This window comes from Caloenas nicobarica, chromosome 27, assembly GCF_036013445.1.
Source record: "Caloenas nicobarica isolate bCalNic1 chromosome 27, bCalNic1.hap1, whole genome shotgun sequence".
Lineage (NCBI taxonomy): Eukaryota > Metazoa > Chordata > Aves > Columbiformes > Columbidae > Caloenas > Caloenas nicobarica.
Window position 1 is genome coordinate 2,927,803 of NC_088271.1, and position 15,653 is coordinate 2,943,455.

A 15,653-nucleotide genomic window follows, 5' to 3' on the forward strand; every position below is an offset into this window, starting at 1 on the left:
ATCACTAAGGAAGAAGAATTGTGTGAGTTTTTAGAAGATGGCAGAAGGATTTTTGGAAATGGCAGCAAGAACTCTTTAAAATTGGGGTTTATCCACCCCAGAACGTTCAGGAAACTTAATCCAAATAAACTGAAGATACAAATGGAAATAAGGTTTTAATTTGGTTCAGCTTAATTCATCTGCTTGCATTTATTCTGAATGAAGGTGTCCACGCAGGGATTTAATTTCATGTAGTAAAAGTGCTCTTAATTCATGTCCTTAATTAGGTCAGGGTGTGCGTGTTTTCTCCTTCCCTGGCTGTTCTCAAGTGACCTGTAGCCGAGGAACTGGGTGTCAGCAGAGGGGGAGCGATGTGGGGGGCCAAGAGCTTTTCCCTTCTCCCCGAACAGGGGAACCCTCCGGTATCCAGCTTGTCCCTGGGATCCCACTGTCTGACCCCGATCACAGACCCAGCAGACGTGGAAATCCTGTATTTCGGGGCTTCGAGGAAATAAAGCTGGACTTTGCCATTGAACCTGCACGAACGCTCGTTTATGAGTTCGGAATTACACGTTTAACTCCAAACCATTTTTGGATGAGGGAATTTATAAATTCTGTAATTAAAGCTTGTCCTGATTTGTGTAGCAGTGCTTTTTTATTGTTACTGCCTCCTTATTCTCCTTACACGCTCCACATTGCCTTTTTATTCCACTTAAGTAATTTTCCAGAATTAATCGCAGCGCTTCACCAAAGTCATCAGCCGTACAAGATCCGCGTTCAGATGGGTTTTTTTTATAATCCAGATTTTTTTAATGTTTCAAATGCTTGTTTGCTCAAGTACGTTGGGCTGAATTTTTGGCCCCGTTGCGCAGTACATGCTGACACGGTGAACACAACGCTGGCGGGTCCGGGGATGAACATCGTGCTGTGGTATGCGGTGTCGTGGCACTCAAGGAATCCACCGATCGCCGTGCGAAGAGCAAGATGTTGTCGATTGTTTCTTTATAAAGGTTGTTGCGGGTCTGTAAAACTCTCTATATAACGCACAGTGAGTGCTGTCAGCTCCAAGCATATTTTTGCTAAATATCTCGTAATAATTTAGGTTAAATCACATTGGATGGGCTCTTAAAATCATCTGGGTCTGCGGCTCGGTGTGAGCTTATTCATCTGTGCTAGAGCGATATTTTCTTGCTAGTGATTTTTTTGTTGTTAATGTCAGCGTGTTGTGGCTCAGATCCTTCACTTCTGGGCTGAAAGGTTTTATGAGAGATGATAAACTTAATGGGCTTTCAGGCCATTAACTCTTTTGCTGCTCGGTGCGTTTGTGTGTGTAATTCTGGGGAAGCCGATGGGATCTCGGGAAAGCCGGGAGATGTGAGAAGTGTCGCACAAAAAGGCCGATACAAACGCGCCCTTTGGACTTTGAAACTCTTCTTGGCGTTTTTCCCACGAAAACGGGTCTCGTGTGCGGCAACGTGTTCGCTCCTAAACGACATTTCTCCCCGTTTGTAAATTCTTCACGGTGGGATCGTGTTTTGCCGCAGCTGCTGCAGGAGGGTGTTTTTAGTGTGTCTTTAGTGTTTTATGTGACTCGGGGAAATAAAACCAACACAGCCGCAATTCGCCTGAAATTTAAGAACTAAAAACTTATTTAGCATGGCTTGAATTGCCTACGTTATTTCTTTCCCTATAGTTGAAACCTCGAGTTTGAATTCCGAAGCTTTTGTGATCTGCGCAAAATCCCAGCAAAGCGAAAAGGCCGAAATTCAGCGGTGCTTCTGTCCTGAGCACATTTCAGGGGTTTTACAGTTTGCAGGAGTTTGTGGAGGAAGAGAGTGATTGTTGAAATGGGCAACATAACAGGATTTTGCAATAAAGTCGCCGTTTGCTTTTCCAATGGATTGCCAGCTTTCTATTGGAAAAAATTTGCTTAGTGCGTTCTCAGGCCTAGAACTGTAATAAATTTTCCCCTGGAATATCCGTGGTTTAACTCAAAACTTCCCCAAGTGCTGCAGAGACACCGAAGCCTGAAATGGGGTTTGGGGCTCAGGAGGGAACTAAACGTGGCCTGTCGAGGGATTATCTCCGAGATTTTCTAAAGTAAGGTTCATGACTTTCAAGAGCGAAGTTGTTGAACCACTGGTGATGTTACAGTTTTATCCCTTTTCTAGGTAGAAATCACCACTTCAAGAGGTTTTGTGTTTTCTCCAAAATGACGTATATTTCCCTGAACCTTTAAAAAAAAACTATAGGTGAAAAATCAAGCTATTTTTTGGCAGTGAATGTTGGAGCTTTAAATTTCTTTAAGCTAATCTATTTTTTTTCTTTTCCCCTCTTGTTTTTTGTAGGATGCTGTGACATCAAAACCAGTCATCCAGTTCCAAGGAAGCCAAGGGGTAAGTTCGGATGTGGGTTACCTTGGAAAGTTCTTGTACAATTAATCTGAATAAGGTATTTGTTCTGTATGTCTGTCCTGTTCAAAGAATGATGCTCTGATTTCTCAAAAGCGAGAGATACAAAACTCACGTGGTCCAGGAAAGAGCGTTTGCTCATTGATCGCATGGATTATCTCTCTATAAAAACTTTCCCCTCTCTATTTTCTAACCTTGCTAAATCCACAGCGATGCACAGCGTTGCTGGTGGGGAAATTCAGTTTTTTAAGGCCACGCCGTTGGGTAGAACAAGGACACAAAGTTCAGTGGTGGCAGGAGAGTGGTGGGCGCAGCAATCGGTGGAAACATCTGGTAAACCTGGTGTAAAACTTTATGGGCATGAATTGTTTCCACTGAAGCTCAATTTAATACGCGCTTCCAAACAACTGCACCGTTTTCTGTGAGTATCAGAAGGGGGTTTTTATATTTAGGAGTTTTGTTTCTTTAGCTGCTGTTCCGGTGACTGATATTTATAGATGCTTGAAACCGTCTGTCGTGCCAGTTCCTGACAATGCTGAGATTTAATTGGTGGTGTTTCTGGTAGAGCGATGCAACTCTCCAGGGAACTTGAAAAATGTCATTTCTATACGTTTTAAATACAAACAGGTGTGTGTTTAACTTTGGCACCCTGCCTAAGGAAGGGGAATTTGATTGTGTTCAAGAAGCTGAGCTCAGCTGTAAATAATTTTTTAATTTCTTTGCAGTGGCACAATAAAATTTTCCAAAAGGCTTGAATTAAGTAGGCATTGAAGTCTAGCACATTTACTTCGTATTTTACCTTGTGATGTTAGTCTCACTACGTCCATCGTAGCAGGAAAGACATGATTGTTATTATAAGTTAAGAAGAAAAATACAAACCATTTTATCCTGGGAAATAAAGGAAGGAGCAATTTCCAGCTTCTTTGTATACAATTAAACTTCCCAGAAAGCTCAGCAGAAAAGCTCAGGTAAAAACCTGCAAGTGAAGTCTGGCAGAATTAGGAGCGAGTGACAAGGGAAACTTCGTAAGGGTGTGTGATTTGGTGCTATTAGATGAGCAAAGAGCTTTGCGTGGAATAAAGAAGCTGAAAAGGCTCAAGTGCTGGAAATGCTGCTTCTCTCGTGGAATCTTCATCCTCAAAGGAAATGTAGCAAAATGGATCAGAACAGCTTAAAAACGCTCCGGCGCCCTCAGCTGCTGTGATACAGACCCGGGCATTCCCAGGTTAACGAAACGAAAACCTGTTTTAAAATGTTGCGGTTCCTTATAACGATTTTTAAAATATCTATTTTAAAATTATGCAGTTCCTTATAATGATCTTAAAAATACCTATTTGAAAACGCTGCAGTTCATTATGACGATTTTTAAAATGATCTAGTTCGTTATAGTAATTTTTTAAATGCCTATTTTAAAATGACACAGTTCCTTCTGAAAAAATAAAAATACTTTGAAATTACGCTGTTCCTTATAAAAATAAATTGGTGATTATTTAATGCTTTTTGAGCCCTCCACTTCCAGAGAGGAGTTTTTTGGTGAAGGAGCTGCCGGTCACCTGTAATTCCAGCCTGCGTGGAACAGAAAAGGAGCGGATCTGACCTCTGCTTCCCTCGTTTTCAGCTGGTTAATTAATTGTGCTGTCGAGTAAAGGCCAAAGGTAGAGCTTTGAAGAAAGTGCGGTCCAGTTCAATGGGGGCAGATAGAAAGAGCTCTTTGTCCTTTTATTATTATTTTTCCTGGGTACGACAAGAAGCTGGCAGCTGCGTAACCATCTGCTTTTAAGTGTCATATATGTCACGGCTGTGCTGGGCTTGAAGGAATTCATGGCAGAAAAGACCATTTCAGTAATTTGACAAGTTCTCAACTTCTGATGATGCCATGAAAACATATTTTTCTAGCTGTTTATTTTTGGGATTACACTTGTTTCCACTACACTTCCCTAATTTGTCACTTTTCTATTTTGCTTCCTAATCAATGTTGCTATGGAGAAGATTTCCCCTTCATTTTTGTGGTAGGTTTTGCACGTAGCAGAATTGTCGGTGTTATTTAAAACATCATCCAGTGAGAGGAGATTTTGATAGTGTGACTTTTCTGTGTAAATACCCCTCTTGCAAGAAGGAAAATGATTGGGGGAAGCAGGACATAAAATAGGAGTTCAAGCCAAACTACTGCATCCTTAATTTAATTCTCTAGAGGCCTCCTGACCTGTTGAATCTCATTATTTGTGGGGCTTTTAAATGACTGTGTGTGTGTCTTTTTTACCTATTCTCAGTGCCTGTCTAATGAGTGCTGTCGAGGATACTCTCAGCTTCTCATACACAGAAAACAACTTTGGTGATTAATAGCCTAATTAAAGAGGGAAGGGAATTGACCAGGAAGAAAACACAGGGTCAACCAGGTGCTGACAGGAGGATATTGGTGGTTCCAGCCCTAAATAAATCAGCTTTTTCAGTGATGGGGACAAAACCTCCTGCGTGGATCCCGATGCGGATCAAATCTCACCAAAGTTCGTATAAACCATGGGCTGTAAATGATCTTTGGCCTGGGATGTGTTTCTTTATAGCGATGCCGGTTTTGTTCGTTCCTTTTTTGGTGCAATAATTTGTGTAATCATCAGAATTTCGGTAGCAGTAACTAGGTCAAAATTAAGAGAGTATTAATCTGCTTTGTGATGCCAAAGTGGGACTATCTGGATGTTCTTTAAGAGCAGCACCTGTTTATTAGTTTTTCCTCATGAACTGGATTTTCATGGATACTTGTGTGAGTCGATGTGGAGTCTTGAGCATTTTGCCTGTTTTAAATAGCATGTAAATCAGTTTAAGAGCTTGAGTACTAAAGCGTTACAAAGGGTGGTAGTTGATGACGCGCGCAACTCTATGAGAAAGGCTGAAGGTGCTTCTGTTTCTGTAAAAGCATGTGCAGAATTGGAGATGAGTTTGGGTCAAATTTGCAGGTGTTTACTGGGGGGGACCTGAGATCTGGGGAGTAAAGAGCGAGCTGAGCTGGAGGGGGAAAAATCTTCAGCTGCCAAATACACGTGTGTTCATGCAGCTTTATTAAACATGACTCTTAGGAACAAAACGTCTTAACTTGACGTTATTGGAAAAGGTGACGTTTTCCCCTTTTTCTTGGGATGAACTTGTGCTGGTATTAATAGAGGAAGGTGAAATTGCCATTCAGAATGAGCCATCCACAGATGAATGTTACTTGAAAGAAGAAAAAACAGAAGTCACATCTGCCCTGAGCTATTTTTAAGTGTCTATGGTTACTGGTGTGTTACTCGGCACCAAAATTAGGGCTCCCTCAGAGCAGTTACCATGCTGATTTGGTGGCTTGAGAAACCTTCTGTTTCAGCTAAAAATAATTCCTAGATAACGGCCAGTTTGCGTATGCTACACTTTTCAGTACTGGAACGAGCAGCGCTTAATGCTTAAGTGATTCTCTCACTCGTTTTACGTCCTTTGAAGAAGCCGCAGAGAATCTACAAAAAAACACTGAAGTCGGGGCTGTGGGAGCAGCAGTTTTTTACAATGGTAAATGAGGAGCTAGAAGCAAGTTATTTATGTGAATATATGATTTGGTGACATCCTCCAGGCTTTGTTTTACAAACCCGTCGCGTGCGGCACAACTCGCAGCACTGGGAGCTGAACAGACCCGTTGCATTTACCCGCAGTGCATTAACCGCAGGGTGAGCGGTGCCAACTGCGAAATACCCACAATCTGCCGTTTACAGAACTTGGTGCGTGTTCTCAGCTGGCTCGGGAAGCAGAGGAGAAGTCGATTCGCTCTGGATGGGTGGGGGCAGAGGGTGCCAGGGCCGATTAAGGGCTCAGGGCCGCAGCGCAGGTTTGGCCGGGGTGATAACAGGGTTCGGCGACGCCTGCATCGCCACCAAATCCGCTCCAAATATCTTCAGATCCAAATCCCAGGGCTGTGCAGGGGTCACTCATCCTCCCGTCTCACTCACGCCTGGGTTTCTGGGTTTGCCGTTCCAAAAGAAGGGGAGGTCTGGCCCGAGGACAACTGGTTTGTACGGGGGGGTAAATGGAAAAAGCTGCACCAGCACAGGTTGCGTTTCTCACTGCTTCTGAGAACATCCCTGTGGTTCAGCCCAGTGACACAGATGTGCTGGGTGTCCAGGCTGCTCTAGACATCTGAGGTCGAGGGGAAACCACCTTCTGTACCCACGCTGATCTTCGGGGGAGCACAGGCAGATGTGGAACCTGCCAGCTGGTTTGCTGGCCATGGGTATTTCCTGCATAAATGTGGCAATCTGGGTAAATATAAATCCGTGCTGTAGAGCGTAGCCTAAAATAGGTCGAAGCCAATGTTCCTTCTGCCTGGTTTTCTGGAAACCGTCTTAATTATCAAATATTGATGTGATAGTAGAGCTCAGATGCTGAGATTTATGTTGGGTCTTGAACGCAGAGGGGAAGCAGTTTCCCTGTTGAAAAATGAATGGCTGGAGGGGAGAAAAACAGTGCAGATCACTGTCTGCGGAGCACACTTAATGCTTGATTAAATATTTAATTTAGCAGCGGCGTCACACTCTACTGTGAGCCATGAAATCTCTTTATGGAATTATAATATCTTAAAAAAGAATAAGCATGCTACCTAGTGACCTGGCGTGTACTATGTTTAGTGCTGGATCACAAATTCTAAAGAAACAAGTCTCAAGTGCTTTAAATTGAATATAAACAGTGGTAGCACGTCTGTTCTGAGCCTTGAATCAATAGAATTGGGTCAGATTCCTGGAGCAAGATGATTGTGGGCTCTGCTTTGAAAGGCAGCGAGCCGCCAGCTCCGATCTGTTCTGTCACAGACATACTGTCTTTTTAGCTGCTCGTTACATCTGTCTACCTATATTACTGTATCTTTTCAGTGCATATAGTTTTGCTAATTTGGATCCTTCTCGCGGCTTCTTGCTCTCCGTAGTCACCCATGCAGTAACCCGCGTGCTTTACTTGGACTGGGTAAAAGGCTCAAAACGCAGCGATGGCAGCAAAATTCAAAATTGAATTTTGTGTTAGTGTGGGCTACCCAAGTGACCAATATTTTTTCTCCTTCCCCACAGCACATTGCGATTCCAAGGCCTGATCGACCGACGGAAGTGCGGACTTTCACATTTTATCTTTCCAATATTGGCAAGGACAGCCCCCAAGGGAGCTTTGACTGTATCCAGCAGTATGTATCTAGGTGAGTGGTACAGCAGAAGAAAATCTAGCCTTTTTTTTTAATATATATGTATATCTTCTGTAGAATCTTTTCCCTAACAAACCTGAACAAAGCTTAATATGTGTTCTTTCTTTTTAGAGTCTTTCTAATGTGTTTGCGTGTGTATATCTGGGTAAAGAGGCACTCACAGCAGAATCCGTTTACCTCTCAGCTTCTGTCCCCCCAATTATTTAGATAACGTGACCTCCGTTATTCACTGGTGACAGAAGTGCCCGTCTGCGGTGTCGGGAGTATCTTTTTTTTCCCATTGCGTTTCTCTTGCAGCAATGGCAATATCCATTTGGATTGCCTTGGAAGCATACAGGATAAAATCACCGTGTGTGCTACTGACGATTCCTACCAGAAGGCGAGGCAGAGCATGGCCCAGGCCGAGGAGGAGACGCGCAGCCGGAGCGCCATCGTCATCAAACCCGGCGGGAGATACGTAGGTAAGCAGCCGCTTGATTTGGGGTGTCTTTGATAGCGTCTGAACTCAAACACCGACATACAAACCTGTAACAAGTACCCAGTCGTTCCTCTGGGTGTCTGATTTATTAGGGTGCTGCTCTCCCTGTGCTGTGACTTCTTCGTGGCTTCCACCTTCACCCCACAACACGGGTGGTGGGTTTTTTTTGTGGTTTCTGAGGATTGCCCGTGTGCGGTCACACCGCTCGCTGGCGTTATTTCATATTTGGGATGCTGGGAGCATTCCGCTGACCCATCAGAAGCGTCAGCTCCAGCGTCACTGTCGCTGGGTCGCTCATCTGGCATGTGCCAGAACATGCGATGTCTCAAATGCAGACGGGAGAGCGCTTGCGTTAATAAACCCAGAGCCTCAAGCAGCACCACAGCCTTGAACGGTGATAAGAGAACCTTAGAGGAGGAAATAAAACAGCGGCAAAAATGAGCAGGCTCCAGAGGGAGCCTGCAGAGACCCAACTTAGGGCTCAGCTCCGTGCTCAACCACAGTCCTGGCACAAATATTAAACAGAAAGCAGAGTTTTGGGGTCATTTTTTGTGTTTTGAGGCAGCTGTTTTTTCTGCAGCCCACGTGATCTGTAGCCAGTCTCTTCTCGGCATGTCTGGGATGAGGATGGTGAGTTGCAAAATGTAGAACTGACCCTGACTCATTGTTCTATCAGCAAAGTGCTTGAAGCTGAGAAGTCAGATAGTAATCAGGAAGGAAATGCATTGATTTCCTGTAGACTAGAAGATTATTTTGTTTAGCTTACATTCGAGAACATTACAGTAAGTGGATGAGGTTGTGAGGCTTGTGAGGGAGAAGATTCTCAGAGCAAATTGCTTCCTGGAAAGATACAGCAAAAGTTTTGTTTTTAAAAATACTGCTGTTAAAACTTTAACTGTTCTGAAGTGGAGGTATGAGTGTGTTTAAAAAAAAAAAAAAAAAAAAAAATGCAGCAGAGTGGAGTCCCCAGTGCATGTAGAAGATGCTGGTGTTTAAGATGGGAGGAAAGCAGCGAAGGAGGAACCTGGGCAAGGACAGTCCCGTGGTGGGACCCGCGTGTTTTTGGTGCCAGCAGCATCAGCTGATTCCTCGCGGCTGCTCCGCAGGGACAGGGGCTCTCACGTTTCCCTGAGAACACGGAGCTCAGCACTTCACCAGCAGCACAGTCATTCCAGGCAGCTCAGATGGGGGAGAATTTCTATGAAATGTTGAAATTGGAGATCAACAGAACAGACACTTGAACAAATATATGTGGGAATAGGTGGTTGATGTGTCTGCAGGGCGATGTGTGTGCTTATGTATGCACTAAATGTGTGTGCGTATACGTTTATGTATATGCACATGTATAAATATTTTAAAATACTTTGTCTTCTGGCTCAACTTAGTTGAACTCCTGTCATTGCACATTTTGGCTCCAGCCTTAAGTGGAAGCGTCCCAGGGTGTTTTTGCTGTTCATGACCTGGCCAAGAGTTAAGGGAGTTCTAGAAAGCTGGCGAATCTTCTCTTATCCCATTTCTGGAAATGAAGTCCAGTTGACCTCTGAATTTTGGGATGTTTTAACGTGTGAATTGTTGTTTTTCTCCCTCTCATCTCAACGCAGCCCTGCCAATGATGGGTCGCGTTTATTTGCATCAGCGTGGTGCGTAATAAAAAGCCAGGAAATGGGGCCTCGGTTACGCAATCTGCATTTCAGTAAAATAAACACTGCAGACAATCGCCAGTATCTTCAGATGACTCAGTCGAAAACATTGCTTCCTAGCAGTGGAGAATTGCCACGCTGAAATAAACCCCCACGGTTCTTGCAGTAAATGCTGGATGATGTTTGTCCCAGTGAAGGTCACTTTCTTGAACCACAGTGATTATTGATCGCATCTCCCTGGTTTTAGACCTTGGAAGCTACAAATTTTCTTTTTTGATTTGCTGCTTTCGCCTTCGGTAGCAGGAACCTGCCTTTGTGACCTGTTTTTTTTGTGTTCAAAATAGCAAAATCCTTTGTTTGGCACTTTAGTGAGTGATGCAGGGCTTGGGTGATGAGGGTTCTAGTTAAAGCTGGTTTTCAATAGGAACGGGGAATCTGAATTCTTGTGTGATGCTGTCAGAACCCAAGAACCACAGTTGGAATGGAGCTGGGGAAGCTCGAGGTGAACTTCTGAGGCAGCTTCATGTTCTCACGTATTTGTAAATGTAGTTGGGGGGCGAAGCAGTGATTTCTGCAGTGTAGAAGGGGTTATTTTATCAGAACAGACACTAGTGAATAGGCTGATGTATCACGTTAGACCCCATTCGTGTGGCTGCGTTTGGCAGGGGGGAGGGAGGTGGACACAGCCCCATAAAGTTCCTATTGTTCTAAAAGCAGAAACATCTGCTGGAGGAGCGTGTTTTGCTGAGATCAGCAGCAGGGAGCCACTCGTTGACCAGTTCTGGTCTTTCCACTCCATATTTCGACTCTTCTACATAATAATGCAGAATTTTCTTCTCACAGGGAGGGGAAAAAATGGTTAGATTAACTATGGGGATACATACACTTGGGATAAATGAAAAGCTGGCAAACAAAGAGAGCTTTATTGAAGCTTGTGGCCTATAATACTCAGGTTTCCAGAGCTTGGTGTTGCTGTTTACTTGTTACGAGCTTGTCATAAATCATAAAACTCACGGGATGCTCGTTCCAGCGGCGTATCGGAACGGACGGGGTGTGCTGGTTGTGTTTGTCCTTCCTTGTCATCTCCCAGTGCTTGGGACGGCGTAACGAGCTCCACGTACGCGTTGACAGCCCACTGGCCTTTGCAAGGTGACTGCTGCACTTCACTATTCTCGTCTCATTTTAGGCAAAAAGGTTCAGGTGCGTAAACCTGCACCAGGAGCTTCCGATGCTGTTCCCTCCAGGAAGCGCCCAACGCCAGTCAACCTTGCCAGTGCAATAAAGAGGGGCAATAGTGCCATTTCTCAGAGACCCTTCAAAGATAGGGTTGTGCACTTACTGGCACTAAAGCCTTATAAGAAACCTGAACTTATTCTCAGATTGCAGAAGGATGGACTTTCTCAGCAGGACAAGGATTTGCTGGACAACCTTCTGCAACAGGTTTGTACTCTGATGAAGGCAACGATTTAGGTAAAGGGAAATGTCTTCTCAGAACGATAACAACGTCGGTATTAGTCTGAACGTAACCTGTGTATCTCGAAGCTGCAGCTGAATGTTTCTTTAAAGGCCGTGTCCGACAGAAAGTCACAATTTGCTATTTTTCTAGAGATAGACGCCTCTCGTGTATACGCCTTGATCGAGGTGTTTGCTGCTAAGCTGCGTGATTTGATCTCACCAGATCAATCCTTAGAGGAACACTCTTGGTTGTGGGGAGAATTATCTAACAGAGGATCTAGGAGCTGTTTGATTTGTTATAACCTATAAATCTGTATATTTTCATGGACATAGAGGAACACATTCTGTATTCATCTATGTTTCCTATGCGAAGGTAAAAACATGTCCCTCCTGGCTGAGCTTCACATCTGCTTTGTGTCGCTCAGAGCTGTGCCTTTCCTGCCCAGAAATGCAACTGGTTAGTTGTGAGGATCATGCAGCTCCTTGCAAAGCATCTTATGTGTATGTCAAGGGCGAGAGCCGTCTCCAAGCTGAATCAGTTCTCAACGCTTTGAGTCATGTCGAAGGTGCCATTTCAGGAGTTGCAGTAAATACCTTTATTGCTCTCACAGTGCAAAATGCATCATGGTTATTTATTTAAATGCTGCAGCCGCCTTTTTCTGTGTTTTGGGGTTTTTTTGGGTTTTTTTTTACTCCTTTCCATAGCCGAAAAGAATCAGACAGTGAGGAGTGAGTTTGTCCAAGGGCACAGGGCAGGTCATATTGAAAATATACTTACTGCTGGCACAGCTTGCTCCTTGTTGCTCCTAGATATTAATCCTGTAGCCCTTAATTTTCCAGCAGCGCTAGAATTCTTTTGAGTGCCCTTTTGAATGCTAGAAATAGATTTCATACTAGAAATGCTGTTTCTGATAACCACCTTTTATTGATGCTCGCACAAACCCCGGGCAGGCAAGTGCTGTGTTCGGTAGCGTCCGCGGCATCAACCTGATGGGGCTAAATACTGATTTGGCTGCAAATGTATTGCCTGTAATTAATCTCCTTTCAGTGCTACCAGGGCTCCCATCCACAAGCAGACTCAGATAAGCTGAAAATTACAGCCTGCATTAAAACTCCCGTGTCTAAATACGTCTAGGTGTGGGTTTCATTGTGCTCTTGCATCTCTCCCAGGACTCCGTGTTCCCGCTGGCCTTTTTGCCTCATTTTGCAAGGTTTCTATTTTTGGGAGGCCCGGGGTGGAGCTTGCACAGTCCCACACCAGCAAAACAAGGAGGTAGCAGCTCCCAGCCTTTCTGCAGAGAAAATCAGAATTATTTTTCTGCCTGGGCTCCAAGCCTTGCTGAGCAGCGTGTGTAAAGCAGCGGTAACCAGGGATCCTCGGAGAGTTTTTTTTTTTTTTAAATAACCTGGTTTTTGCTTTTGTCTCTTGGGCGTGTTTACTGGGATATCTAAATGTAAAACACGGCTCAAAGTCGTCTTGTATTTTGGCTCCGGATTTTGGAAAGCTGACAGAACTGAAAGGAAAAACAAAGTGTTCGTCATGTAAACTGATAACTCTGCTTTCTATTTTTCGCTTATCAGGAGAGCTTTGCTTTATTAGCTCTGCAGCTTTTTGCTTTTTAAATTCTTAAACTTTTAATATTAGGCCGTAGTCTCCCTAAAGCAAAAGCAGAGGAATTAACAGCATCTTTAGTTAATTCAAGACTTTGTGCTCCTTCACTTGCTTTTCTGGGGCTGTCTTACTGCTGCAGGAATGATAGAAATTCATAAGCCCAACCGTTTCCCGAACAGAGCAAGCAACAGGGAGAGAACACTGATCCTTTAACAGATGCACAATATCTCCACCGACTCAATCAAAGCATCTTCCAGTTCCAAGTGGAACACGGTCACCAAAGCGGTGAATTTGGGAGGCTTTGCCAGTGGGTCAGCACGTGGCATCTCTGCCTCCATGTCCCTTTTATAAAAACAAATTTAAGGCTTTGTTTCCTTTCTAAATTTCATCACCTAAAGAGGGTTCACTGAGCCAGCATCTGTGCAAACTTAATTGCGGCTTTTTGGGACGTGTTACCGTTGTATTTTTCAGATGCGTGTAACCAGCAGCAAGAAGCGAAATTTTCAGTTGAGCTATGGAAAGACTGATTAAAGTGGGATAACTCTTACCAAGTTGTTTCCATTCTAACGCGGTTCTGCCGGTTCCAGCAGCGTTTCCTATGCGTGCAGAGCTTTGCGAGGAAACTGCACGTGATAAAATGTCAGAAAGCTGCTGGTGCAAGCGTCCTGAGCCAACTGCAGCACATGGTTTAGGTGCAAGGCTGGGTTGTAAAACCCTGGGTTACAAGCTGGTAATCACAGGTTGTGTTCTTGCCCTGGCGTAGCCCTTGGAAAAGTTCTCCGTTAAATCCAGCAGATGAGCCCAGAGCACTGAACTGTACAGGACAACCTCCAAATTCCCTGGTGCAATAGATCTGCCTGGCGTTCTCTTCGCTGCTCCTTGAGAAAGGAGCTTTCTGTTGCCTGTTTTACTGGCTCGTTAGTGAGAAATTATCTTCTGGCAATTGTTAACTAAGCTATCACACGAGAGCTCCTCTATCAGCTCATAAACTGCCCCATTTTAGCTATCGCACAGGTGTGATAAGTGAACTGCCTGTTCCCTTTAGGGTTTATTTCCAAGTTTTTCCATAAACTGATGTTGAACTGTTCCAGGCTATCCAAGCTGAATAATCTGTTTAGATATGACTTGTTTCCCAGGATATGCTTTGGAAACTCCTAATAAACCATTGCAATGACCAGGCGAAAGGAAAGGCACAGTTCGACTAAATCATCTGAATAGGCATCACGTATAAAGTCTCTCCTTGTTCTGCGACACTGCCACTAAGTCTGAGATTTTGCCTGTATCTTAGATCTCTTTTGTTAGAACAAGTGAGAAAATTAAACCCTAACGTGGGGTGTGTTATTTTTTTTTGTGTGTATTACTTTTGTTTCAGGTGGCAAACCTGAGTGCCAAGGACAGCACTTTCACGCTGAAAGACTCTGTGTACAAAGAGGTGCAGAAGGACTGGCCCGGCTACTCAGAAGGAGATCAGCAGTTGCTGAAGAGGATACTTGTTCGGTAATTATTCCATCTTCTGTGTAATAATCACCTGGAGCTTGAAAACACTGGGCCAGGTTGGTTGCTATAAATCAGGGTACCCAAAGGCAGTAGGACTGCGGTAAGTTGAGTGTTTGACTGACTTTAACATAAAATAAATCTGCTTATCATCCAGGTAGCTGTAGTTGACTAAACTTGAATATCCAAGTCCTACCGCACATACAGTGTGATCCCAAGGGACACCTGTTCTCGTCTTCCTTCCTGAAAAGAACCTTTAGTTGAGTTGGTGGTTTTGTCTCATTGGTTCCTAAAGGATTTTTTTCCCCTCTTGGGATATTTTTCCATAGGTGAAGCCTCCGAGCTTGGAAGCTCTTGGCTGGCAGGGAGAGAGAACGTATCTCCCAGGTTTCTAAAGGAGAATTCCACTCCGAGTATTTTTATTTCCCCCGCTGATTTTTCAATGTGTTTGTACTGACTTGCTACAGATTTTCGTAATGCAGATAGAGATTTTTACTTGGTTTTGAGGTTTATTTTATTGCACTTTTAGTTAAGATTAAGTAGAGCGCGCTCTGTTTGAACAGTTTCCATGATTTGAAAGCACAGTTGGCTTGAAGATGAGACTTTGTTAAACCAACAGAAACCTGCACTTAAAGTGCTTTGGCATGCTAAAGAAAAAAATCCAACTCGTTTAAATGGCCTTGACGTTGAATTATAATTAAATGGAAAAATACAACTGCCATGCAAAGTTTATGGCTTTCAAAAAAAAAAAAAGTTAATTTCTCCCTGTAGAAAGCGATGTTTACTGCATTTTCTAGAATTGTGGCATTCAGTTATGCGAAGGCCTAAAAATAGACCTTGGCAAGGATGTATTCAACTGTACAAACAAAGACCTGCTCGGCCAGCACAGGTAATGAGGCTACAAAATGGAAAAAACATGTAGGGCTGAGGACAGTAGAAAAACATTCACCAAAAGGGCACAGGCCTCTCGGTTTTCAGGTCCAGTTGCCACTCAACGGTTCATCAGCCGCAATAATTAACGCATCTGCAAATATTATTAGAACGATATGTGACAGTGGCCGTGTTGGACTGACTCATTTTTCCTCGTGCTGTTTGTGTTTTCCATCCTTCTTTCACCATTGTAGTGAAAAGTTTTTTCCGCTCTCACAAGAATTGAAAGTTGTTGTCTTTCGATCACTTTTTTAAAAATCCGTAATTAACACATTAGGAGATGTGACGAGGTTGCTCAGTCCAGTCAAACAACATCCAAAAAGCCACTTTCACCGGGGTGTTTATTGAATATCGCTCTTGCCCTTCCTGTTTTCACAGTCTCCAAGTACTTGGGTTGATCCTTGGCTGTTGGGATTGTACTAAATAAAATTAAACAAAGCAGCAACCAAAGCCA

General features: G+C 43.7%; 2 protein-coding genes across 2 annotated transcripts in view; one reads left to right on the top strand and one right to left on the bottom strand.

The window, feature by feature from the left end:
* The window catches only part of REX1BD (required for excision 1-B domain containing), a 133,390-nt gene that overhangs the window by 33,833 nt on the left and 83,904 nt on the right, over window positions 1–15,653 (bottom strand). The window lies entirely within an intron of this gene.
* Window positions 1–15,653, top strand: part of ELL (elongation factor for RNA polymerase II) — a 48,846-nt gene that overhangs the window by 20,698 nt on the left and 12,495 nt on the right. The window contains exons 2-6 of the mRNA XM_065652726.1: window positions 2,328–2,375; window positions 7,463–7,584; window positions 7,888–8,051; window positions 10,895–11,148; window positions 14,148–14,272. Coding sequence (XP_065508798.1) covers window positions 2,328–2,375; window positions 7,463–7,584; window positions 7,888–8,051; window positions 10,895–11,148; window positions 14,148–14,272 — 713 coding nt within the window. The remainder of the gene's footprint in view (window positions 1–2,327; window positions 2,376–7,462; window positions 7,585–7,887; window positions 8,052–10,894; window positions 11,149–14,147; window positions 14,273–15,653) is intronic.